The 25,824-nt window shown below is 35.1% G+C and overlaps 2 protein-coding genes across 5 annotated transcripts; both read right to left on the minus strand.

Annotated features, from left to right (window-relative positions):
- Positions 1–108: 108 nt before the first annotated feature.
- Positions 109–10,440, minus strand: LOC110788601 (ABC transporter C family member 14). Of its 2 annotated transcripts, none has more exons than XM_056833186.1 (12): positions 10,285–10,440; positions 5,387–7,327; positions 4,855–5,175; positions 4,038–4,124; positions 3,307–3,954; positions 2,993–3,157; positions 1,935–2,229; positions 1,643–1,857; positions 1,189–1,494; positions 1,046–1,109; positions 710–949; positions 109–575 (listed from the first exon to the last, which is right to left on the minus strand). In XM_056833186.1, the coding sequence occupies exons 2-12, from the start codon at positions 6,812–6,814 to the stop codon at positions 475–477; spliced, it is 3,870 nt and encodes a 1,289-aa protein (XP_056689164.1). In that variant the 5' UTR covers positions 6,815–7,327; positions 10,285–10,440; the 3' UTR covers positions 109–474. The 2 variants fall into 2 exon arrangements, with proteins under 2 accessions (XP_056689164.1, XP_021848912.1); XM_021993220.2 differs by lacking the exon at positions 10,285–10,440 and adding an exon at positions 8,676–8,978.
- Positions 10,441–11,257: 817 nt separating this feature from the next.
- LOC110788600 (ABC transporter C family member 14) lies at positions 11,258–25,340 on the minus strand. Of its 3 annotated transcripts, none has more exons than XM_021993217.2 (12): positions 25,151–25,340; positions 15,989–18,135; positions 15,458–15,778; positions 15,001–15,087; positions 14,269–14,916; positions 13,931–14,095; positions 13,137–13,431; positions 12,808–13,022; positions 12,385–12,690; positions 12,241–12,304; positions 11,901–12,140; positions 11,258–11,791 (listed from the first exon to the last, which is right to left on the minus strand). In XM_021993217.2, exons 2-12 carry the CDS (start codon positions 18,062–18,064, stop codon positions 11,691–11,693), a joined length of 4,518 nt encoding a protein of 1,505 aa, XP_021848909.1. In that variant the 5' UTR covers positions 18,065–18,135; positions 25,151–25,340; the 3' UTR covers positions 11,258–11,690. The 3 variants fall into 3 exon arrangements, with proteins under 3 accessions (XP_021848909.1, XP_021848908.1, XP_021848910.1); XM_021993216.2 differs by lacking the exon at positions 25,151–25,340 and adding an exon at positions 21,606–21,763; XM_021993218.2 differs by lacking the exon at positions 25,151–25,340 and adding an exon at positions 19,161–19,352.
- Between the last annotated feature and the right edge of the window lie 484 nt (positions 25,341–25,824).

Raw genomic sequence — 25,824 nt, forward strand, 5'->3', positions numbered from 1 at the left:
TACAATAATTAGCATATACAAAAAAGTCCAATTAGGGCATAGGCTTATTTTTTGATGAAAAGCTTCATGGAGTAAATCAGTAAATGGAGCTAAACAGTTTAAGCAAGGTTTCACGAAAGACTTAATATATTGATATCTTCCAATGAGATAAAAAATTATGTTATTACTGGTGCATAACGGTCTATGACATTTACTACATTAGTAGTACATAGCAATACGCGTCATTTACTGTAAAATTTCTAATACAAATCTACGCTATAACATGTATTTTTTATCCCATTCCAAAAATGGCCTAGTGAGATGTTTATCATTAGTAGCTATCTCAGCAGTAACTGATCGAACGACCTTGAAGCTCAAAAACATCAGCTCAGCTGCTTGTTGGTTGTACGCAGCGGTCATCTCAGAATTATAAAGCATTCATTTTCAGAACGAAGATACATGGCTGTAGTAAAGACTTCAGACTGAGGCTACAGTCTACAGACCAGATGAGCGGTTTGCGTATTCTTGTACCAATGCTCCAAAAAGTGATGGCTTCTCGAGCAACCTTGCTGGTGAATCGAATTCTTTTGCTTTTCCTGTCGGACATAAATTTTTTAACAATAATATAGAGTTAGAATATAGTTTGAGGCCTTTGAGCAGATCAGCAGAAGTTATTTTACTGTAACAAGTTACTGTTTTGGTTAAGGAATAAGGAACCTAGTATTCATACCTGCATCAACAACAAGAACTCTATCACAATCCATAACTGTTGGTATCCTGTGAGCAATGCTAATGATTGTACAAGCCACAAAGTCTTCCCTAATGACCCTTTGAATGACCGCATCAGTTTGAGAATCTACAGAAGCAGTTGCCTCATCCATAAACAAAAGCCGGCTTTTCTTCAACATCACACGACCTAGGCAAAGAAGTTGTCTTTGCCCTACACTCCAGTTTTCTCCATCATCAGTCACTATTGCATTGGAACCAGAAAATGAAATCAGTAACTTCCCCTACCAATTAAAAAGACTTGTGATTTATGAGTATGAATGTAATAAAAGCATTATACCAGGAGCTTCAAGTTTTTTGGGTTTGGAAGCCACCACATCTTTAAGTTGGCAACGTTCAAGGCTCTGTCAAATATGAAGACTAAAAAGTCAGCAAGATTCTGATGGAACATTTCTTTAGCACTTTTCAGTTGGTTGATTTTACCTTCCAGATTTCCTCCTCTGAGTATTGGCCAATGGGGTCGATGTTGCTCCGCACAGTTCCTTCAAAGAGAACAGGCTCTTGAGGAATTATACCAAATCGAGACCTAAGATCATGGAGACCTAACATTGAAATGTCAATATCATCGATGATAATTTTCCCAGCTGAAGGCTCAACAAGCCTAAAGAATACTTGAATAAGAGTTGATTTTCCACTCCCAGTTCGCCCAACAATGCCTACTTTCTCTCCTCCCCGAATGTTTAATGTTATTCCCTTCAGTACAAGAGGAGTGTTGGACCTATATCTGACCTGCAAACATAAGTTATACTCTATTACAGGAAAGAAGAGATCATCAAGATCAAAGCTACAAACTGTATGTATCTTGAAGATACAAAATAAGAGACGCGTGAAATACTAGACTTATTTTTTATTTGTTTAGCATGTGAACTAAGCTGACCTGCAAGTCCTTGAGCTCAACGTTGCCTTGGGTTGGCCAATTTGGGGGAGGACGGCGATCCTTGATAGTCCATGCAGCTTCTGATTGAATTCGGGTGAACTGCTTAATTCTCTCTACTGAAACCATTCTATTTTCTACAAAGCAGCTGGTATACATAGCCCAGAACACCACCTGGTTGAGGGACAGTCCATATGATAAAGACAAACCAACATTCTCTGCATAACACAATGACTGTTCAGCTTTATATTATCCCAGTCAACGATAGGTAAAATATTACTGAATTAAGAGTAACCTGGTCTGATGATACTGCTAGGCAACAGGATCATACATAGGGCTGATGAACACAGGAGCAAACTCCCGAGCAGTTCCATACGGAAACCTAGCCATTCATTTGATCCATTGTTGTGAAAATCCATGCACAAGTTTGCGTCCACCCGATTCACATTTTCTTGAATAAATTTATCCTGCTTCCTGAAGCAACGAATTGTCATGAAGCCAGAAATGCTTTCTGAGAAGTGATGGATCACAGGTGCTTTTGTGATTGAATCAAGGCGAGTTAACTCGCGTGATATTGCAAGATAATATCCCTGCAAAACAAACACATATCTCAATACAGTATATAAGGATAGTAGAATTTTAAGAATGATAAAATGTTCTCAATAACGCTCCTTTTGTTTTGACGGAAAACACTTTTCCGTAAAATGATTTTCCTATTTTCCTTTGTTTGTTTTGTTAAGGGTGGAAAACAACTTTCTCTAGAGGAAAACCAACTTCCCTTTTGAAAAGAAGGAACGCCATATTTTCCACTCTAATCCCTTACATTTCCTTTTCTCCCTCTCTTCCCACTCTAATGCCATATTTTCTTTTTCTTCATAATTTTTCTTGTAAGGAAACAAACAAAGGAAAACTATTTTCCTTTGATGTTTTCCCTTGAAAATTGTTTTCCATGGAAAATCATTTTCCTTTGAAAATGTTATCCGTTGAAACAAACGGAGCCTAAGTCATAACTGATTTCATCAAGTTAATCATAAAAGCGCAAGTTTCCCTTCTCCTGCATGCTTTACTAAGGCAATACATGAGAATAGGAAGGGGTTAAGAACATTTTAATTATGCTTTGGAAATTGATTTTAATTTGTTGTCATCAAAAGAAATACAAAAACTCAAGCTAAATTTTGGTCTTCCAACCATTATTAGTGATGATTTTTTCACATATTTATAAGACAACAGGTATTTGGGTAAATTAATGTCTGAAGGGTCAAAGTTAGCAAGCTTTGGCCAACAAAGTCAAACACGAGTTAAAACCTTATTTGGTTATTTTCTAGAGGACAAAGGAGAGGCCAGTGCTCTTACCCTGTACCACAAATTCAGCCATCCTAGAGGAATCAAGAGGAACACAGTTGGCCAAGCATACTGGCAAGTGATAATGATGATGCTAAGCAGTGTGATGTAAAATGAAATTGTATGGTTCAAAACAGAAGGTACAAACACGTCGACATTGGTCTGATCGCTGGATGCCTGAAAGCAATTAGAAGTTCCCATCAGTAATCAGTATTACTCTACTAGGCAGCTGGGTAGCGGAAATATGAAACCAAAAGTAAGGACATTTCAGCAATGAGTAATGAGTAATGTATAACAACAGAAAAGAAGGATAAAAAAAAGCTCACCCGACTTAGAATTCTTCCTGAAGGAGTAGTATCAAAAAATGATATGGGAGCATGAAGAATACTGTGGAGAATTCGAGAGAAGAAAATCTGGGCCGTCTTCAGCCCGAACAAAGTGATAAAGAAGGAGCTTGCAAGGACTAACACAAAAGAAAGCATAGCAATAATAGAATAGATACTGATAAAGAAAGAAGCGTTGAAGAAAGAGGCATGCTTTGCAGAAGTTTCATAAGCCAGCCAGTAATCACCAGCCATTAGAGTTGCTTGCCACAACAAAGACAACATCAAAGCCGCAACTACACCCCACCATCCAAAAGCCTCAGTGCAGTAATCCTTGTACACACGTAAACTGACTTTCCCAGTTTCTCTTTCTTCCTCCTTTATGAGCTTAGCATCTCCCTTTTCTGATTTCTGTGTTGCATCTGACTTAGATCTTTGCAATGAATTGCTCACACCATTACCTTCGCTGTGAGTAGCTGCTCTAGGAGATTTCTGTTGTTGCGGAGAATCTTCTGGAAGCTCCGTGTTACTGCCTGCTTCAACAAGTTCCATAGATGTATCATGGGCAGCTACAAGTGCATTGAAATCTGTGCCTGCTTCTAAAAGATTGTCGTATTTTCCTGCTTGCACAATCATACCATCTCTCATGACCTGGTCAGGCAACAAACTTTGTCACAATCATACCATCTTTATGCATTGTGGAACCTGAAATTTTGATGCTAGGAATGGCTCACCATGATAAGGTCAACATTATGCAAAAAGTCCACTTGATGAGTCACTAGTATAATGGTTTTATTCTTCAGAGATCCTCTTACACATTCCTGCGGTAGTGAATCAACAGAAATGATCAGAACCGTAGGGAAGGGCCTGCATCTGTTAAGTGTTTACGTATTTGTTCAATTCCTCGAGTTTCAACTCAAAAGGAATTTTGATATGTAAACAATCCATGTTGAGAGTTAGCAGAATACAAAAAACTGTGATTCCCCATTAACAAAAATTATAGTCCATAAAGTTGAATGGTATTCCGTATTTTCGTGACTGGTCCACAGACTTTTTAACCAAGTCAAGCTTTTACCAAAAATATGGAATCATGAAAAAACCCTTCCCATAGTGAGAGCTTCTTTATTTCTTTAATACACAATCAGGGTTCAGGGTTTTAGGAAATTAGGGATGTCAATCCCTCCATTGATGTAATCTTTGTTAAATTTGATCGCTTCAAATAAAAATTTGCACGAGTTACACAAAAATAAATTACAAAATCTTCTACAGGTTATGCCTAAGGTCCCGTAGTTTATTGACAATATCCATTGTCTAGTTAGCATGTGTTTCAAATTTACGGAGCACATGGTGAAGATAAACACTTACAGTTATGTCCACAACAAACCATTGACATTTGAAATCTCCTCTAGCTAATGCTGGTGAATGGTGTCAGTCGTATAACACTTTTCAAAAACTCAACTCTTAATCCAGGACACTAAAGACACCCTTTTGTACTCTTTAAATATACACACTTCAAGGAAAAGAAATATTTTCAAATCAAATATCACTAACCTTAAATATTTCTGATCCAGTATGAGCATCAACAGCACTGAAAACATCATCAAGCAGATAAATATCACAGTCCTGATAGACAGCTCTAGCAAGTTGTATCCTTTGCTTCTGCCCACCACTGAGATTAATGCCACGTTCTCCAATCTCAGTCTGATCCCCAAATTCCATCATCTCCATATCCTTTTCTAAGCAACAAACTCTCAAAACTTCTCCGTACTTCTCTCTAATCATTGGCAAACCAAACACGATATTCTCCTCAATGGTTCCGTTCTGTATCCACGATGTCTGTGCTACGTAAGCTGTAGTCCCACAAACTCTTGCCTGCAGGAATGCAATATATTCATTTGTACCACCACATATATGCTCTCCAAAGCATTTTGTCCAAGTAACATATAAGAAATGCTTTATTCAGACCGTTGAAGGTAAAATTAAAAAAAATTAAGATAAAAAAAACCTCACTTCAAAGAACACATACATGCTTAACAAGGGCGTAATGTTTGGGAAAACAATAAGACAAGAAAAAAGAACATACCTTTCCTTTTATTTTGTGCATTTCACCAAGGATCGAAGCAAGCAAAGATGACTTTCCTGATCCAACAGTACCAACAATAGCAGCAAGCTGCCCTTTCTTTATGTCTACATTTATATCTTTCAGTGCCTCATCTCCACCTTCATCATCCCAGCTAAAGACACCATCTTTAACCTGTACAGCAGTCACACCGTCGCAGCCCTCAATTCGCTCCACCCCCTCTTCCACCAATTCCCTACTCATCATAAAATCATCAAGCCTTTTAAGGGAAATCATGGCCTGTGAAATTGAAAGCATAGACTGGGGGAAATTCCTGATCGGCTGTTGCAACATCTTAAAGATTGTTGTAGTAGTAAATACTTTCCCTGCATCAAGCGGGATCCCCAAAAGGATTGCGGTGCCAAATGTGAGGCTGGATATCAATACAGGTGTGGACCACATCACCACAATATTCCCTGCTGTAGAATAAAGGAACTTAGCTAGCCAACCATACTCTGTATCCCGATATGATTTGATCCTCTTGTTGAAGTGCTCCTCCCATGCTTGAAACTTGATCACTCGCATATAATTAAGCATCTCGTTGGTAGCCTTCATTCGGGAGTCACGATTCTTCATCAAATATAACTGAAACCTATTGTTCCTCTTTGTACCAAGGAAAATAAACAATAAAACTCCAAGTATTCCAATAACAGCGGTGATCGTAGCTAAGCCGAGATAGTTGTAGAGAAGAGCTAATGCCACAGAAAGTTGCAGAGGCATCAACCAAACAGCATGAAGCTGCAACATCATATCAGAGAGTTGCTGAGCATCAACGGCCATATAATTCACGATTTTTCCAACTCCATGATTCTGCCTTGCCGAGCATGTTAACTTTAGCCCTTTCTTATACAAATTGGTGATGAGGGTTGAACGAATTAGCATCCCAAGATTCTTAGAATGGAAGTTGAATTGATGTGAAGTCAATACCTCTATCAACTTTGCAACAAGAAGAATGAGGACTAGGTAATACCCTTCGTAAGGAGAGCTTCCCAGACCCGAAGTAAAATCAACAAATTTCTGAACTAGAACAGGACCAACATACATGACACAAACCCGAATTACTGCTAAGAAGGCTGTGAATGCAACTTGCTTCCAGAAACACCTGAAAAGGGTGGTCCTTACCGGGTTCTGGCACTTCTCATGTGGCTTGGGATACTTGGATTCAAAGAGGTCTGACATTATCTCAGCTCTATGCTGTGGTGAAAGGGATGGTACATCATTTGCTGTAAGAGGCTTTGTGTATCCTTTACTAAGTAAGGGGTTCATCCACAACCAGAAGGTCCTTGATAAAAATGAAGCATTGGCAAAACCAGTAACAATTGATTTCTCTAAAAGTGGTTCACTTAGTGAAGTTCCATTATCTAGTGATGATGCCTCATGTCTTCCTACCATTATGCCCGTTGATCGGTTGATCCTCTAATCCAAACCACAAGAAGTACAAATGCAAGAGCAAAAGAAACAAAGGACACTATATCCCCCAACCTTAAATAATCAAATCCAACGTCTTCGTTGCATGAAATTAAACGGGTTAAACTCGAAGCAACAAACAAGGTGTAGATTAAGAAGCTAGCAACCCAATATACTCGAACCAAGAATGGGTGCTTAGCTGCCTCAAACCTCTTCTCATGAGCAATCAAGATCACTATTGCAACATAAGTTAACACTTGAACAATCCCAAATGTTCCATCCACAAATTTCCAAGAAAAGTCATGAGGTACTACCAAAAGCTAAGATAGCAATTAGTAAATTAAGAAATGCTAACAATTTTGTTACCATGAGGGATAATTTATACCAAACATTTGTCTTCAACTTCCTATACTTCTCACATTGGAAGACATCTTTAATGTCCTTCCCAAAGTTGCTAACTCCCTATACTTTTCACATATAATGTTTGACTTCAACTTCCTGTGAAAAATATTTAAAAAATAATTAAGAGCAAAATCAAATAACTTAATGACCATAAAGATAAATTAGCATAAAATTTTGAAAAATGAAAAGAAACCCAAGTACAATCAGGCAAAAGGGTACCACAGCTTTTAGGCATTTTGCCAACTTAGTGGAGTAAAAGTCCTACAAGCTAACCATCAAACAAGGCTGTAGCCTGTAGATAATGACCTCAGTCCCTCACCCATGACTAATCTATTCAACCTAAATCAAACAAATATGAGTAAATTAACAATAAGAATCAAGGATGGAGGTTGTTAGCATTAGAAGTTTGAACATAGGATAGCGGAGAGTTTACCAACAATTCTAAGGTGAAACGGACTTACAACATACATTATCTTTTTCTTTTAAGACAGCCTATTACATAAACTTATTACGAGAACATGTATGACAGTATGAATATCAATTCGTAACCTCTACGAGTCATAACTTAATACGATGACTCCATATGAAGGGTAAATTAACTAGTCATCAAAGTTCGTCTCCACAGAACTTTATCGTACCCTCCTTTAAGAAGAAAATAAAAAGATAACCAACTGATGAATGTAATAAAGAAAGGAGAACAAAAGAGTAACTACATAGCAGTGAACTCTTCAAATTGGTTAATAGCAATTAACAACTTTCCCGCCAAAAAAAGAGTTGAATCAACGAAGAAAACAAAGAATCCAAAATGATCAAAGAATTAAGCCCGTTTGGTAGCCGGTAATGAAGTGGGAATAAATCTAATGTTATTTGGCAAGAAAAATAACTTCACAATGTCCATGGCAATTAAACATTTAAACCTTACCTCAAACTTGGTGTTTTTCTCATAAATTTACATTCCCGCCCAAATCCACTCCCAAAATGGTAATGAAAATTTATAAAGAAAAAATAGATAACTTTGAGTGAACTAGCATTACCACGGAAATTAACATTGATTTTCCTTAGAAATTTACATACAAATTCATTCACATTTACCAAACTCGCAATGTGAATTGAATTGAATGAATGGTAATCAAAATAATCAATTTCAAAGTACCAGAACATGTTACATGCTCTATAATCGGTTTGGCCACACAATTATAGGAGTAATTCTAAGAAACGTAAACTGTTTGGCCCATTTATTGTTCTACATTTTCTAATATAATATGGAATGTTTAATTTGCACGATAGCCTTTTATCACTACCAACTTGCAAAATTCTACTATTTCTAACCCCTATCATACATTTCACAACTTCATTCCCTAACTGAATTGAGTTTCTGACATAAACCCAATTGAATTGAGTACCCAAAAAAACGAAATTGGAAAATAAGAGGATAAATCAGTACCGACAATTGATCGGACCACTGCCATATGGCCCATATCTCGTCCACGGTGCAATCCCGGAGGACCAAAGAGGGGGAGGTGATCTCTGCTCGTCGCTGTGCCAATGGAGATGCATTTTCCAGTTTTTTTTTTATTTTATTTTATTTCAGATGATGAGTTTTGAAATGTGAGATAAAGTGTATGAGATTTGAGGAAAGAAGGAACGGAGTGACGGAGTTGGGCCATTTCTGTAGAGTTTGTGTTCGTAAGAGAGAAAAAGAGTGAAGAGAAAGTGACGGTGGGTAGCAGAAATGGGTTTCTGGGATATATGAGTCGTTCATTCTCATAACATGGGTAATATCGTCAACTGCCGATTTTATTACTCTTTCCGTCCCAAAATAGTTGTTATACTCTCTTAGGCACACAGTTTAATGTGATAAGCAGTAGTGTGGTTATCAATTGTTATTTTATTGAAAAAGTAAATGTGATAAGAGTTAGTGGGGTATTTTTTTATTTGAATGAGAGAGAGTGTGGGACCAAAAAAAATTTAGTGGGAAGAGAGAGATAATATAATAATTGTGGGATCGTTCTTAATTTAGAAGTGTAACAACTAATCTGGGACGGAGGGAGTAATTGGTTTTTGGAGAAGTCTTGACCACAAGTGGCTTATATGCCAGTACTCCAGTACCAATGCAAATTAAGTCATTTTATGTCATTTTTGTTTTTGGTATCGACATATTTCGTATTGGTACTAAAGATGTTGCATTTGGATCACTTGTGTAATTGTGTTCATATGGACACAAGCCACTTAAAGTTTAACATTTTTTTATTTTTTGCTAGAAGCGGTTTGTATTAGCTGATTAGACTAAGTGGTTGAATTAACTGCTTATATAAAAGAGTTTGGTTAATAAGTTGGTAAACTGTTGGTTGTTTAATATCTAAAATAATCGGATATATAGAGATTATATTTTGTTGGGCACTTTTTTTCCCCTAAAACAATCAACTACAAATAATCAATATAGCATTTTGGTAATACAAATAAAATATGTTGTCAACTAACACCTATTATTATTCAATCAAGAATTACAAACATACCGCCATGCATCAAAGATTCAAAGGCAAATATTATAGGAGTAGTACAATCAATGAGTTTCCACTGAAATATTTACGAAATTACCATTTAAATAGTAAGTTTTACCAAACAACAAGATTAACTCGGAATTATCTAATTTAAGGTCTATAAATGGAAGAAAACACACTTTATAAGCACTAGTAAAGTAGTAGTGTATCTAATATCTGAGTCCGGATCCTCTAGAGTTTTAATAACACCCTACATTTTAAAGTCAATGGCTCATATTGATCAGAAAAAATAGGGGAACTTTTGGAAAGATAATATTTAAACCATTGATTTTTCATTCAACGGTTGATATGATCAAAATCTACCTTGTAGAGTTATTTTATAACTCTAGAGGATCCAAATACCTAATATCTAATCTAACCGTAAAAAAATTATAATCTAAGATATGACTATGTTAGCCCCTGCTCGAGACTCGTACATGTAATCGACCAAAAACAAATACTTATATAGATACATAAAGAATTAATGACAAAAGTTTAAAAAAGAAAACAAACCTTTTAGAAGCTAGTTCTGGGCAGAAAGAGAGAGTGAATGAGTAAAATTAAATTATGAAAAGAAAGAAGACAGAGAAGATTTAGCGCCACCGGTGATGTTTGGACAATGATGAGAGGGAAACTGATCTTGTTTTTACTAAAGAAAAGTCTAAACAACACCTCACGTTTCCAGTGTTCTACACTTCTATCATGATTTTGCTTCATTCCTAGAATGGGTGGGGACGTAGGGTGGGTCTCAATAGACTTGGTTATTGGCCGGGTTTAAGTCGGTGCAGATTAAAAGTGGAATGGATCTCAATATTCAACAGACCTGGATCTTCCCGTCACACTTACTTGTAAAGATGGATGTGGGGTGGGCCGGCCCTACCCGATCCGGTACGAAAAAGCCCGATTCGGCACAGGCACGAAAAAAGCACGGTCCGACACGAGCATAAAGTCACGGGCCGTGGGCCGATATTTTTTGGAAAAAGTACGATAAGACTCGACCCGGCACGACAAAGCACGCTAAATTTAGTAAAATTAGGCTTAGGCGTAACGGCCCAGCATGACAACCCATGAGCTTGGCCGGGCCTGGGCCCTGTCTTGAACTGGGATGGGTCTCAATAGACCTAGATCTTCCCCGTCACACTTACTTGCAAGTTGCAAGGCCATCGCTCTTTGGAGCATTGGCTCAAGAGTATGCCAATAGCTCATCCGGGTTCTGATTTTCAGTCCAAACATGTTAAGTTGTTTCGGGCCAGGGTTTTTTTAATTTCTATTTTTAGCTAACTTCTGCAAATTCCTTGAAGCAGAGACTATTCTGATTTTCTCCCTGCATATATATATGTAGCTATATGAACATATTCATTTTATCTTCATATCAACTTTACACAAAAAATTCATAGACAGTGGTGGCATAGGCTTTTTATTTTTTTTGTAAAATTAATAGCCTTATGGAGTAAATTAGTAAATGCAGCTAGTCTGTTTAAGCAAGTTTTCGCGAAAGACAATATATTGATCTCTTTCACGGAGATAAAGAATTATGCTATTTGTGTGCATAGCGGTAGGTACACGCTGTTTATTACATCAGTAGTACATAACAATACACAATACACGCTGTTTATTGTAGAGTTTTTAATACAAAACTACCTTACAATTAGTATTTTTTATCCCCATTCCCAAAAAAAGCAGCATCAGTACAAAAATGGCCTGGTGAGATGTTTATCATTAGTAGTTATCTCAGCAGTAAACTGATCAAAAGACCTTGAAGCTCAAAAACATCAGCTGCTTGTTGCTTGTATGCAGTGACACAGCATCATCTCAGAATTTTAAAATTTTAAGCATTCATTTTCAGATGATGAAAGATTCGCCTTCACAGCGAAGATATATGCATGGCTGTAGTAGAGACTTCAGACTGAGACTACAGTCTACAGACCAGATGACCGGTTTGCATATTCTTGTACCAATGCTCCAAAAAGTGATGGCCTCTCGAGCAACCTTGCTGGTGAATCAAATTCTTTTGCTTTTCCTGTCAGACATAATGTTTTCATATAAAAACAGAGATAAAATATAGTTTGAGCAGAAGTTAGTCTACTGTAATAAGTTACTGTTTTGGTGAAAGAGCCTAGTATTCATACCTGCATCTACAACAAGAACTCTATCACAATCCATAACTGTGGGTATCCTATGAGCAATGCTGATGATTGTACAAGCCGCAAAGTCTTCCCTAATGATCCTTTGAATCACTGCATCAGTTTGAGAATCTACAGAAGCAGTTGCCTCATCCATAAACAAAAGCCGGCTTTTCTTTAACATCACACGACCTAGACAAAGAAGTTGTCTTTGCCCTACACTCCAGTTTTCTCCATCATCAGCCACTATTGAAGACCCAGAAAAAATGAAATCAGTAACTTTACAGTTTAAATTTTCTACTAATTAAAAAGTTTTATGGATATGAGTGTAATAACAGCATTATACCAGGAGCTTCAAGTTTTTCGGGTTTGGAAGCCACTACATCTTTAAGTTGGCAACGTTCAAGGCTCTGTGAAATATGAAGACTAAAAAAGTAAGCAAGATTCTGATGGAACATTTCTTTAGCAGTTTTCAGTTGGTTGATTTTACCTTCCAGATTTCCTCCTCTGAGTATTGACCAATGGGGTCGATGTTGCTCCGTACAGTACCTTCAAAGAGAACAGGCTCTTGAGGAATAATACCAAATCGAGACCTAAGATCATGAAGACCTAACATTGAAATATCAATATCATCAATGATAATTTTCCCAGCTGAAGGCTCAACAAGCCTAAAGAACACTTGAATAAGAGTTGATTTTCCACTCCCAGTTCGTCCAACAATGCCTATTTTCTCTCCTCCTCGGATGTTTAATGTTATCCCCTTCAGTACAAGAGGGGTGTTGGACCTATATCTGACCTGGAAACATAAGTTATACTCTATTACAGGAAAGAAGAGATCAAAGATCAAGCTACAAACTGTATGAAATATTAGACAGATTCTTTTTAAATTTTTTAGCATGTGAACTAGGCTGACCTGCAAGTCCTTGAGCTCAACGTTGCCTTTGGTTGGCCAATTTGGAGGAGGAAGGCGGTCCTTGATAGTCCATGCAGCTTCAGATTGGATTCCAGTGAACTGCTTTATTCTCTCAACTGAAACCATTCTATTTTCTACAAAGCAGCTGGTATACATAGCCCAGAACAGCACAGAGTTGAGGGACAATCCATACGATAGCGACAAACCAACATTCTCTGCAAAACACAATTACTGTTCAGTTTTGTATTATCACTATCAACAATAAATAAGGAATTAAGGATGTGCACCAAGAGAAAAAGTGGAAAAATGTGTTACTGAATTAGAAATACCTGGTCGAATGATACTGCTAGGCAACAGGATCATACATAGGGCTGATGAACACAGCAGCAAACTCCCAAGCAGTTCCAAACGGAAACCTAACCATTCATTTGATCCATTGTTGTGAAAATCCATGCATAAGTTTGCGTTAACCCGATTCACATTTTCTTGAATAAATTTATCCTGCTTCCTGAAGCAACGAATTGTCATGAAGCCAGAAATGCTTTCTGAGAAGTGATGGATCACAGGTGCTTTTGTGATAGAATCAAGGCGAGTTAATTCACGTGATGTTGCAAGATAATATCCCTGCAAAACAAACACATCTCTCAGTACAGGATATGAGGCTAGTAGAATTTTCTGTGGGAGTGTTCTCAATAGTCAGAACTGAAGAAGCAATTTTCTTTTTTCTGCATGCTTTGTTTTTCTTTTTTTTTTGACAGCCAAGCATGCTTTGTTAAGGTAAGACAATCGTAATATAAAAATATATAATGTTGAAAATTGATTTTGGTTTGTTTTCTCATCAAAAGAAATACACAATGCTATACATCACTATTCTCAAAGCCTCAGGCAAAATGTTTTTTTTTCAACCATTATTTTCAGTCACTATATATCATCATTGTTAAAAAAACTATGAACCAATGATCATATTGGTGATGACTTTCACATCATTATAAGACTACAGATATTTAAGAAATTAATGTCTGAAGGGTCAAATTTATCAAGCTTTGTTAATTATTCTCTGTTCTAAATTTTTTGATTCCAAAAATACAAAATCAGAGGACAAAGGAGAGACCAGTAGTCTTACCCTGTACCATAAATTTAGCCACCCTAGCGGAATCAAGAGGAACACAGTTGGCCAAGCATACTGGCAAGTGATAATGATGATGCTAAGCAGTGTGATGTACATTGCAATTGTAAGGTTCAAAACAAAAGGCACAAACACGTCAACATTGGTCTGATCGCTGGATGCCTGAAAGCAATGAGAAGTTCCCATCAGTATTCAGTAGTCAATAAGACTCTACTACGCAGATGGGGTAGCGGAAATATGAAACACATGGTAAGGACACTTCAGCTATCTGAACAACAAATGACTGAGTAATGTATGAAAACAGAAAAGAAGGATAAAGAAAAGAAAAAGCTCACCCGACTTAAAATTCTTCCTGAAGGAGTAGTATCAAAAAATGACATGGGAGCATGAAGAATACTGTGAAGAATACGAGAGAAGAAAATCTGGGCAGTCTTCAGCCCAAACAATGTGATAAAGAAGGATCTTGCAAGGACTAACACAACAGAAACCATAGCGATCATAGAATAAATACTGATAAAGAAAGAAGCGTTGAAGATAGAGGCATGTTTTGCAGAAGTTTCATAAGCGAGCCAGTAATCACCAGCCATTACAGTGGCTTGCCACAGCAAAGACAACATCAAAGCCATAACTACACCCCACCATCCAAAAGCCTCTGTGCAGTAATCCTTGTATACACGTAAACTGACTTTTCCAGTTTCTCTTTCTTCCTCCTTTATGAGCTTAGCATCTCCCTTTTCTGATTTCTGTGTTGCATCTGACTTAGATCTTTGCAATGAATTGCTCACACCATTACCTTCGCTGTGAGTAGGTTCTCTAGGAGATTTCTGTTGCTGTGGAGAATCTTCTGGAAGCTCCGTGTTATTGCCTGCTTCAACAAGTTCCATAGATGTATCATGGGCAGCTACAAGTGCATTGAAATCTGTGCCTGCTTCTAAAAGATTGTCGTATTTTCCTGCTTGCACAATCATACCATCTCTCATGACCTGGTCAGGTAACAAACTTTGTCACAATCATACCATCTTTATGCATTGTGAAACCTGAAATTTTGATGCAAGGAAAAGGCTCACCATGATAAGGTCAACATTATGCAAAAAGTCCACTTGATGGGTTACAAGTATTATTGTTTTATTCTTTAGAGCTCCTCTTACACATTCCTGCAGTGGATCAACAGAAAATATCAGAACCATAGTTAAGAACCTGCATCTGTTTAGTGTTAACGACTTAACGTATTAGTTCCACGCTGAGTGGAAAGAAGATTATACCAAACTCTGATTCCCCATTCAAAATAGAATCAGTAGCAGTGCGTATGCAGCCAATTAATGCATATCACCACGCACAGCTTAAGACCGTCATCTAAGAGTTATTGATTTATTTTATTAAAATTTTGATCAACTAGCTTAAGTCGTGTCATAATTTTATAAAACTCAACTCCTAGTCTATGATACTAAAGACACCCTTTTATACCTTTAATTAAACATACAGACTTCAAGAAAAAGAAGCATTTTCAAGTCAAATATCACTAACCTTAAATATTTCTGATCCAGTATGAGCATCAACAGCACTGAAAACATCATCAAGCAGATAAATATCACAGTCCTGATAGACAGCTCTAGCAAGTTGTATCCGTTGCTTCTGCCCACCACTGAGATTAATGCCACGTTCTCCAATCTCAGTCTGATCCCCAAATTCCATCATTTCCATATCCTTTTCCAAGCAGCAAACTCTCAAAACTTCTCTATATTTCTCTCTGATCATAGGCAAACCAAACACAATATTCTCCTCAATGGTTCCGTTTTGTATCCACGACGTTTGTGCTACATAAGCTGTAGTCCCACAAACTCTTGCCTGCAGGAGTGAATTATATTCATTTATACCACCACATATATCCCCTCCAAAGTATTTTGTCCAAGTAACTACATATATGAAATGCTTTATTCAGACCGTAAAGGTAAAATAAATAAAAATTCAATACAAAACCTCACTTCAAAGAACAAATGCGTGCTTAACAAGGATGTAATGCTTGAGGAAATAATAAGACAAGAAAAAAGAATATACCTTTCCTTTGATTTTATGCATTTCACCAAGGATCGAAGCAAGCAAAGATGACTTTCCTGATCCAACAGTACCAACAATAGCAGCAAGCTGCCCTTTCTTTATGTCTATATTTATATCTTTCAGTGCCTCTTCTCCACTTTCATCATCCCAACTAAAGACACCATCTTCGACCTGTACGGCAGTCACACCGTCGCAGCCCTCAATTCGCTCCACCACCTCTTCCACCAATTCCCTACTCATCATAAAATCATCAAGCCTTTTAAGGGAAATCATGGCCTGTGAAATTGAAATCATAGACTGAGGGAAAGTCCTGATTGGCTCTTGCAACATCTTAAAGATTGTTGTAGTAGTGAATACTGTCCCTGCATCAAGCGGGATCCCTAAAAGGATTGCAGTGCCAAATGTGAAGCTGGATATCAGTACAGGAGTGGACCACATCACCACAATATTGCCTGCTATAGAATACAGGAACTTAGATAGCCAACCATACTCTGCATCCCGAAATGATTGGATTCTCTTATTGAAGTGCTCTTCCCATGCTTGAAACTTGATCACTCGCATATAATTAAGCATCTCATTGGTAGCTTTCATTCGAGAGTCACGATTCTTCATCAAATTGAACTGAAACCTATTGTTCCTTCTTGTACCAAGGAAAACAAACAATAAAACTCCAAGGATTCCAATAAATGCGGTAATGGTAGCTAAACCGAGATAGTTGTAGAGAAGAGCTAATGCCACAGAAAGTTGCAGAGGCATCAACCAAACAGCATGAAGCTGCAGCATCATATCAGACAGTTGCTGAGCATCAACAGCCATATAATTCACGATTTGTCCAACACCGTGATTCTGCCTTGCCGAGCATGTTAACTTTAGCCCTTTCTTATACAAATTAGTGATGAGGGTCGAACGAATTAGCATCCCAAGCTTCTGAGAATTGAAGTTGAATTGATGTGAAGTCAATACCTCTATCAACTTTGCAACAAGAAGAATGAGGACCAGGTAATACCCTTCATTCGGAGAACTTCCTACACCCGAAGTAAAGTCAACAAATCTCTGAACTAGTACAGGACCAACATACATGACACAAACCCGAATTACTGCTAAGAAAGCTGTGAATGCAACTTGCTTCCAAAAACACCTGAAAAGAGTGGTCCTAACCGGGTTCTGGCACTTTTCATGTGGCTTAGGATACCTGGATTCAAACAGGTCTGACATTACCTCAGCTCTATGCTGTGGTGAAAGGGATGGTACATCATTTGCTGTAAGAGGCTTTGTGTATCCCTTACTAAGTAAGGGGTTCATCCACAACCAGAAGGTCTTTGATATAAATGAAGCATTGGCAAAACCACTAACAACCGATTTCTCTAAAAGTGGTTCACTTAGTGAAGTTCCATTGTCTAGTGATGATGCCTCATGTCTTGCTACCATTATGCCTGTTGAACCTCTTATCCCAACCACAAGAAGTACAACCGCGAGAGCAAAAGAAACAAAGGACACTATATCCCCCAACCTTAAATAATCAAATCCAACATCTTTATTGTATGAAATTAAACGGATCAAACTCGAAGCAACAAACAAGGTGTAGATTAAGAAGCTAGCAACCCAATATACTCGAACCAAGAACGGGTGCTTAGCTGCCTCAAACCTCTTCTCATGAGCAATCAAGATCACTATTGCAACATAAGTTAACACTTGAACAATCCCAAATGTTCCATCCACAACTTTCCAAGAAAAATCATGAGTTTTACTACCAAAAGCTAAGATAGCAATCAGTAAATAAATACATGCTAACAAAATTGTTACAATGAGGGATAGTTTATACAAAACATTTGTCTGAAGACGAGCTCGGTTCATAGTTTCCGAGTTCTTCCTAATGCTCGAGGCTTGACGGTTTCCCAAGACAACCTTATAGATGAAATTGTAGAGAAAAACACCAAATAGGGTAACCAAGAAGATGCCATCAATAGAAATAAGCAGAACTCTTTGAGGACATGGAGAAAGAAATATGAATTTGACCCATTGTAACAATGAGGAAGGTGAAGGATTTGAACATGAAAGATTAGCAATCCAAGACATCTTTAATGTCCTTCACAAAGTTGCTAACTCCCTAATATACTTCTCACATATCAATGTTTGACTGCAACTTCCTGTGAAAAGTATTTAAAAATCAAATAAGAGCAAAATCAAATAAATAAACAACCATAAAAATAAATTAACATAAAATTTAAAATTTAAAAAAAAAAAAAAAAAAAAAACCCAAGTTCAATCAGACAAAAGGGAACCAACTTTTAGGCATTTTGCCAACCTAGTGGAGTAAAAGTCCTACAAGCTAACCATTAAACAAGGCTGTTTTTTGGCACAAAATTATAACATGTGTTGTTCTATTAAATTTGAGATTTTTTGTGGGGTGGGTGCCCTACAAATCTAGGGAATTAGGCTGGAAAAAATGAAAAGCTTTTATGTGTACTCACTTTAAATCATCATTTTAAAGCAAGAGGATTACATAATAATGCAGAAAGATAAAAAGGGGGAAAATAATTGCAAAAAGGAAAAGCCACCTTTCACCTTTTCTGGAGATTCAAAACCATGTACATGTACATGTACATGTACATGTACATGATTGAATAAATAAATGATGAGCAATTGAGCAATAAATAAATGATTGAATGAAAATGATGTATGCATATGGAATTAAGAGTGTCCAAAATACATGTGGATGAAATCTAGTTGTAGAGATAATGACCTCACCCATGACTAATCTATTCAAACAAATTTAATTCAATTTCAAAGAGAGTTTTAAGTTTTTAACAACCCCAGCAACTCGGTGAGGCAACAACTCTTAGGTGAAATTGACTTACAAGTTACATTAACTTAAATTTTACTCGGTATCATTTACAAAGTAAAGAGGAAAAAATAAAGTTAACTAATTCAATTTCTTATGATTAACTATTGTAAGCTCCCCTAATACGAAACTATATCGGAATTAATAATGGAGAAAGGAGATTGAAAGAGTAATAACATTACAATAGACTCTTCAAATCGGTGAAAAGCAATTAAAAAATTTCCCGCCAAAAAAAGTAGAGTTAAATCAAGGGAAGAACATAAAGAATCAAAATTGAGCAAAGAATCAAATGAAGTAAATCATGAATCAATGAGGAATGGCAGAACAAACCTTGTTGAAGCACAGCAGAAAAGGGAGTAATCGGTAGAAAGCTGAGAAATAATAACTTATGATTGTGTTTGTGGAGGAGGAGAGCGAAGATTTATGAATGTGGAAATGTTTGATTAACGAGTAATTAATAGACAATTGATTGGAATTTTATGTGAATAAAGATGTGGTCAAAATTAAAACCTCTGCTCCAAAAGGTGTATAATGTTTTTTTTAAGGTGTGGGTTCTTTTTTCCAAATAATTAATCGAAAAAAATGATGTATGCAAATATGAAATATGCAATACCAAAAACATGTGGGACAAATGTAGCTGTAGATAACGACCTCCGTCCCTCACCCATGACTAATCTATTCGTTGCCAAAAAAAAAAGAGTAAAGGACTAATCTAGTCAACCTAAATCATACAAATATGAGTAATTAACTAGAACATATTTCCCTCAAAAAAAAAAAAAAACTACTCCGTAAAACATATTATATATATCCGGGTATACGGTGCACCTTTTCGTATCTTTTTCTCCTTAAATGAGAGGGGAAAATGCGATAGAAATCATTAAAATATATAAAAAATACTTTAGGTGTACGGTGCATCCGAGTGCACCTAATCAATAAGAACAAGATTTTAGCCCGTGCGATGCACGGATTCTATTAAATTGTTAAGTTTAAATAAAACTCCTATGTACGTATATACCAATTTTATATACTTCGTATTAGATTAGATTAGTTTTTGATTTTGCATTGAATTTTATTTTCGACTTTTTTTTTTAATTATGAGAGTGTTGATTTTTGGATGAAATTGTATATGCGTAATATTAATAATTAATTAATAAAAATATCTACGTGGCACTTAATTATTTATCTACGTGGAACTCTACTTTTTTTAATTCAAAATTAATTTTGAAATCTTATTTTTCATTGGCCGAAACCATTAGATTTCCTACGCGGCGCTCTAATATTGGATTAATATTTGATTTTAAATTGACTTTTATTTATTTTATTTCAGATTAGTGTTTGATTTTGGATGAATTTTATTTTAGATTTATTTTTTAATTATTAGAGTGCTTGATTTTAGATGGATTTGTATATATTAGTAATTAATTAATTAATTAATTAAAATATATACTCCGTATGTGGCAACTAATTAATTATATACGTGGCAATCGATTTTTTTTAATTCAAAAATAAATTATGAATCTTATTTTTCATTGGCCAAAACCATTAGTAATTCTATGTGGCGCTCTAACAATTCAGAAAATATGCCTATTGGATTAATGTTTGATTTTAAATTGAATTTTATTTATTTTATTTTAGATTAGTGTAGTGTTTGATTTTGGATAAATTTGATTTTAGATTTATTTGTTTAATTATTATAGTGTTTGATTTTTGATGGAGTTGTATATATTAGTAATTAATTAATTAAAATATCTACGTGACACCTAATTAATTATCTACGTGGCAATTGATTATTTTAATTCAAAAATAAATAAGAAATCCTATTTTCATTGGCCGAAACCATTAGTAATCCTATGTGGCGCTCTAATAATTCAGCAAATATGCCTCCTTTATATATGTATATTAGAATATTAGATTAAGTAAAGTGAATGAATTGTAATCAAAATAATCAATTTCAGTGTACCAGAACATATTACGTGTACACTATCACGCTCATGACTTTATGAGTTGGGTTATATAATACAAATAGTATTATTACCATGAAGCGAAAATAGAGAAAATATTTTTAAGGGAAATAAATCAAAGAGGGAGCAAAAAAAAATTAAATATTTTAAATTTCCTAATTTACGGGTTGCAACTCAACTACTTGGTAGAATTTAATAAATAAAAAAGATTAAAATAACTGTGGAAAAAGGGAGGAGGAAATAAATATAAATGGTGAAGATCTTCCATGTACTATGAAGCTAAAAATGGTACTCCACTTCATATCATCGTATGGAGTAACAAACAGAGTTAATGACAATCAAGTTTAATTCGGCCTAGTTTGGTCTAAAAATTAGGGTGAGTTTATCCCTCGAACTCAACTTCAATCTTCAGATTCTATCATATCAATTTTCCACTAATTATTTTTTTATTATACAGATTTATAAAAAAACTCTTCTTATATTTATAAATTATCCCCAGACTAAACTCACAATCAATTAAGCTCTAAAAGAAAAATAATTAAATAGGATAAAGTAATTTAATATGGTTGGAAAAAAAATATAGTACTAAGTGAATCTTACATTTTCATACTTGTTGTGATCTTTTACTACATTATCCCAAAAGTCTGGCTCTTGACTCAATTCCTTATCGAATCAAAACCCACTAAGAGCAGTTTACGGGTAAGATATGAACATATTAGGCCCGACTCGAGACTCGTATTTGTATTATTTTTTTGACAAGTATTTGTAAAACAAATGTAGATAAAGAATTGGTAACAAAAGGAGAAAAACAAACCTTGTTGTCTCGTTGAAGTGCTAGGCTGAGAGAGAGAAAATCGGAAAGAAAACTGAGAAACTAAATTATGAATAGACGAATGGTTTGGTGTAAGAAGAGAGAGGAAATGTAAGGATAACAAAGACTTATAATGTGCAAAAAGTTTGATTAAACGAGTGATTAATTAATATGAGGTAGACAATTAAGTCTTGAATAATTGAATTGAAAAGTGACGTGGTCAATATTTTATCGCCGGTGATGTTTGGACAATATGACAAGGAACTTGACTTGTGCTTTTTGTTTTTTTCTAAATAGAAAATTTTTTTGTAATATAAGGCGTACAATAAATTTGTTATATGTTCGAATAATTTATATTCTGTTTTTTTAACTTTTACGGAGTAATATATTTTGATTATCTTTTATACTATGAGAAAAAAATTGATTGATAAACATTTTAAAGTTTCAATGTTGACCTTTATACATAATTTTTAAAAATATATATTACCTCTATTCCAGAATAGTCGTTATACTCACCTTTACACAAAGTTTTAGGTGATAAGTGGTTGTTTGATTATCAATTATTATTTTATTGAAAAAGTAGATGTGGTAAGAGTTAGTAGAGTATTTTTTTTAATTGAATGAGAGAGGGTGTGGGGACAAAAAATATTTAGTGAGAAAAGAGACGATATAATAATTATGGGGTCATTCCTAATTTAGAAGTGTAACAACTAATTTGAGACAGACGAAAAAAGAGAGTGTAACAACTAATATGGGACGGAGTGAATATTTTTAGATAACTTTTACACTATATCAAATAACTTTAAAACATTTTGTGTTAACTTTAATTCTGATGTACATTATTTATTGTACACCTCCTTTAAATAAAAATTTGCGTACAAATAGTTGATGCAAAGGTGGCGGTGTATGTTCAAGCAAAAAGTCTAAACAACTTCTCACGTGTTCTACACTTCTACAAATCTACCATGTCTTTGCTTGATTCCTGTAATTTGTGGGGACCTGAGGTGGATCACATAACGTAGACTTGATTATTGGACAAGTCTGATTAGGTGAGTGCGTCGAGGCGGATATCGGGCATGCAACAACAAACACATATCAACTAAAAGACAAATAGCTAAAAGACAAAAAAGAAAGTACCATTCATGTAAAAAAGTACCATTCTAATACCATTCTGTAAAAAAAAGTACCATTTGTGTTTAGAAAAGTACCATTTAATTTTTTTTTTGTCCTTTTTCCTATTTTGTCTTATGTTCTGATATGTATTTGGACACACATATCAGATATGTGTTTTTACTTCCTCCTGATTAGGTTGGTGCAGACTGTGTAGGTTAAAATTGAACTAGGTTATTAAACGCTCACAATTCATTATAAAATGGTTCGTTAAACTTTAAAGTGGGTTGCAGACTTACTGTCTATAAGTCTATAACAGATTGATAATGAATTAATGATGTATCAATAAACGACCAATGAGAAATGGAAAAAAGAGAGAGAAGTATGAACAAAATTGTTTATTGTAGAGCGGGAGCCACCGAGTTCAATTCTACTCCAAAACTAGCACCGTACAATAACATTCACAAATTTAGTTTGGCAATTAGTAATAAATGACTTGACAATGCAACAAACTGTGTCCAAAATACGTTATACGTGGATGAAATCTAGCACTAGATTATCACCAACTACTCCAGTAGTACTCTGTTTTTTTTACTCCGTAACAAAAATGACCAACAACCACCACTAATCAAATCAAACTACTCTGCAAACTAATACTTGTTGTTTTTTCTATAGATTTGCATTTTCACTAATACTACTTCCCAAAAGATAATGACGATAAATGAAAATCTATGAGCAAAAAAATAATAATTTTAAGTAAACTACCATTAGTCCATTACCACGTGAATGAATATTATTTTCCAATTTAAATTTACATAGAAATTTATCCACATTATATCATTTATACCAATTATGTCTTTGTCGAGTAGTTAAGAAAAAAGATATGTATACCACACGTCACAAGTTCGAATCTCCACTCTTCCTATTTGTAATTTGAATTGCTCTTGAGACGTATTCACAATAAAAGAAATTAACATTGTTTATAATTGGGAACCGAGTTGCTCAATTTCTCACATCTTAAGATAAATTATATCGGAGTATATCTTTTTTTAATGTAAGTTCTTATCTTACCCATGTAAAAGCGATCTAAGAAATGTTTGTATTACAAAAAAATGAATGACAAATTGAAACCCTCCAAATCACAACTTTTCCCGCCAAATAATTAAACAAAGTGAACAAAACAAAGAACTAAACAATGTCGTTACAAAAATGTTTTTTGAGATCGAAGAGTGTATTAATTAATGAGGTGATAATAATTATTTAAAAATATATTCAGAATCACCAAAGAGGAATCTTAATAAATAAATAGTACTTCCTCTGTATTAGGATACACTTGCTTTTTTCGGCCGTATTTATTTAAGAGATACACTTGTCATTTTTAGTAACTTATCAACCCCGCCATCTAATTAAATAATCTATCTACATCTCATCCCCACCCCCAATCCCCTAAAATGACATGACCCCCAGTTGTTTTACTTATTAAAATATCTACCCAACCCCACTTTATTTCATTCAATTCTTTTTCTTAATACCCGTGCTCGACTAAGTATATCTCTTAAATAAATACGGAGGGAGTCCTCCGTATTTATTTGGTGCAAGCCGTGCACATATACGAAGTATATCTATATACTAATATATTAAAAGGCGTTTATAAGAAAGTATATGTGCCACGTAGATCCCTTCTTATTACGCCACATCACAACTACTAAGTATCATGACATGTAGTTAACAACCAAAATGCATGTAGCAAGGATTGAACACTAGACCTCTTGAATTAAAAGTTACCATTCTTACCATCTTAGCTAGCCACAATGATGTTATATCTTTCTATTTAAATAATAAATACAACCTTTTTAAAATAAATAATAATGAACTAAAGGAAAAAAAAACAAACAAAAGGGAATTAATTACTTAACTTATAAATGTAAAATTCTTCTCTTCTCAACTTAAGCTTAAAAAATAAAAAATTAGGGTAATGGAGTGTAATTATGAGTGCGTGAAGAGGGAAACATTGCCAAGAGTATAATAATCAACTAATCATGAAGAAGAGAACTCGACTTTGTTTTGATTTTCGGATATGGGAAGGAAGTTTGTTGATTGGCCACTGATCTTGCATGGAAATCAGATAATAGCACCATATACGCACATATTTAAAATAAGTAAATCCCACTAAAAGTAAAACCCGGAGCAACGCCCGGGCCACAAACTAGTTTTAAAAATTAAAAAAGGGATGAGGAAACAAATGTTTAAGATGGTTAATTTATCTCCCATTCATTTTGGTTTATGATGAAAATTAAAGCAAACATAAGTTGTGGTTTCGATTATTTCGATCGAGCTCAAGTAACTAAAACGACGATTCGACGAATCTCACTTTAATAACAATAATAATGATTATACGGAGTAATACGAAAATAAATTAACATAAGAGAGACACAAACCTTTTAGAAGATCATATGGAGCTAGTTAGCCGAATCTTCCAAGTGTGGAGGAGATGATGATGATCAATGAGTTGATGTGAAGAGGGTAGATACTAGATAGAGAGAAAGGGGGGAGAACGCAAATTAATAGGTAATGTTTTGACAGCAATGAGATAAAAGACTAGTTTTGTTTTGTGGGGTTTGGTTTATGAGTGTAAGGTGTTGTTTTCTTTCTCTTGTTTTATCTGGTCTGAGTTCACAAATTCTTATTTACATGGGGTGTACGATAAATATTGTAAATCGAAGTTAAAATTGACGTAAAATGCTTAAAAGTTACCCTTATATATGTAAAAGTTATTTATTTTTTAGTGATAAAATTTTTTATTTTAATAAAAAATATTTCTTCAAAATCACTATTAATGTATAAAATTAATTATTTAACACTTTAAATGTTTATCTATCAACTTTTTTTTAATAATATAAAAGTTAGAGAAAACTAAGTTAAAGTTAGAGAAAACTAGGTAAAAATTATATTGGTTTACAATAAATTTATTGTACACCTTGTCCATGCAAAACCTTTTGGTCTGAGTTTTCTAATTTAACTAAAGTTTACATTTTCTAGTGCGAATTAGTCATAGGATACAAATAATATGAAGTAGGTCGAAAAGGAATGTGAGAATGTGAGATATCGTACA

The sequence above is a fragment of the Spinacia oleracea genome, chromosome 6 (assembly GCF_020520425.1).
Source record: "Spinacia oleracea cultivar Varoflay chromosome 6, BTI_SOV_V1, whole genome shotgun sequence".
NCBI classification, from domain to species: domain Eukaryota; kingdom Viridiplantae; phylum Streptophyta; class Magnoliopsida; order Caryophyllales; family Amaranthaceae; genus Spinacia; species Spinacia oleracea.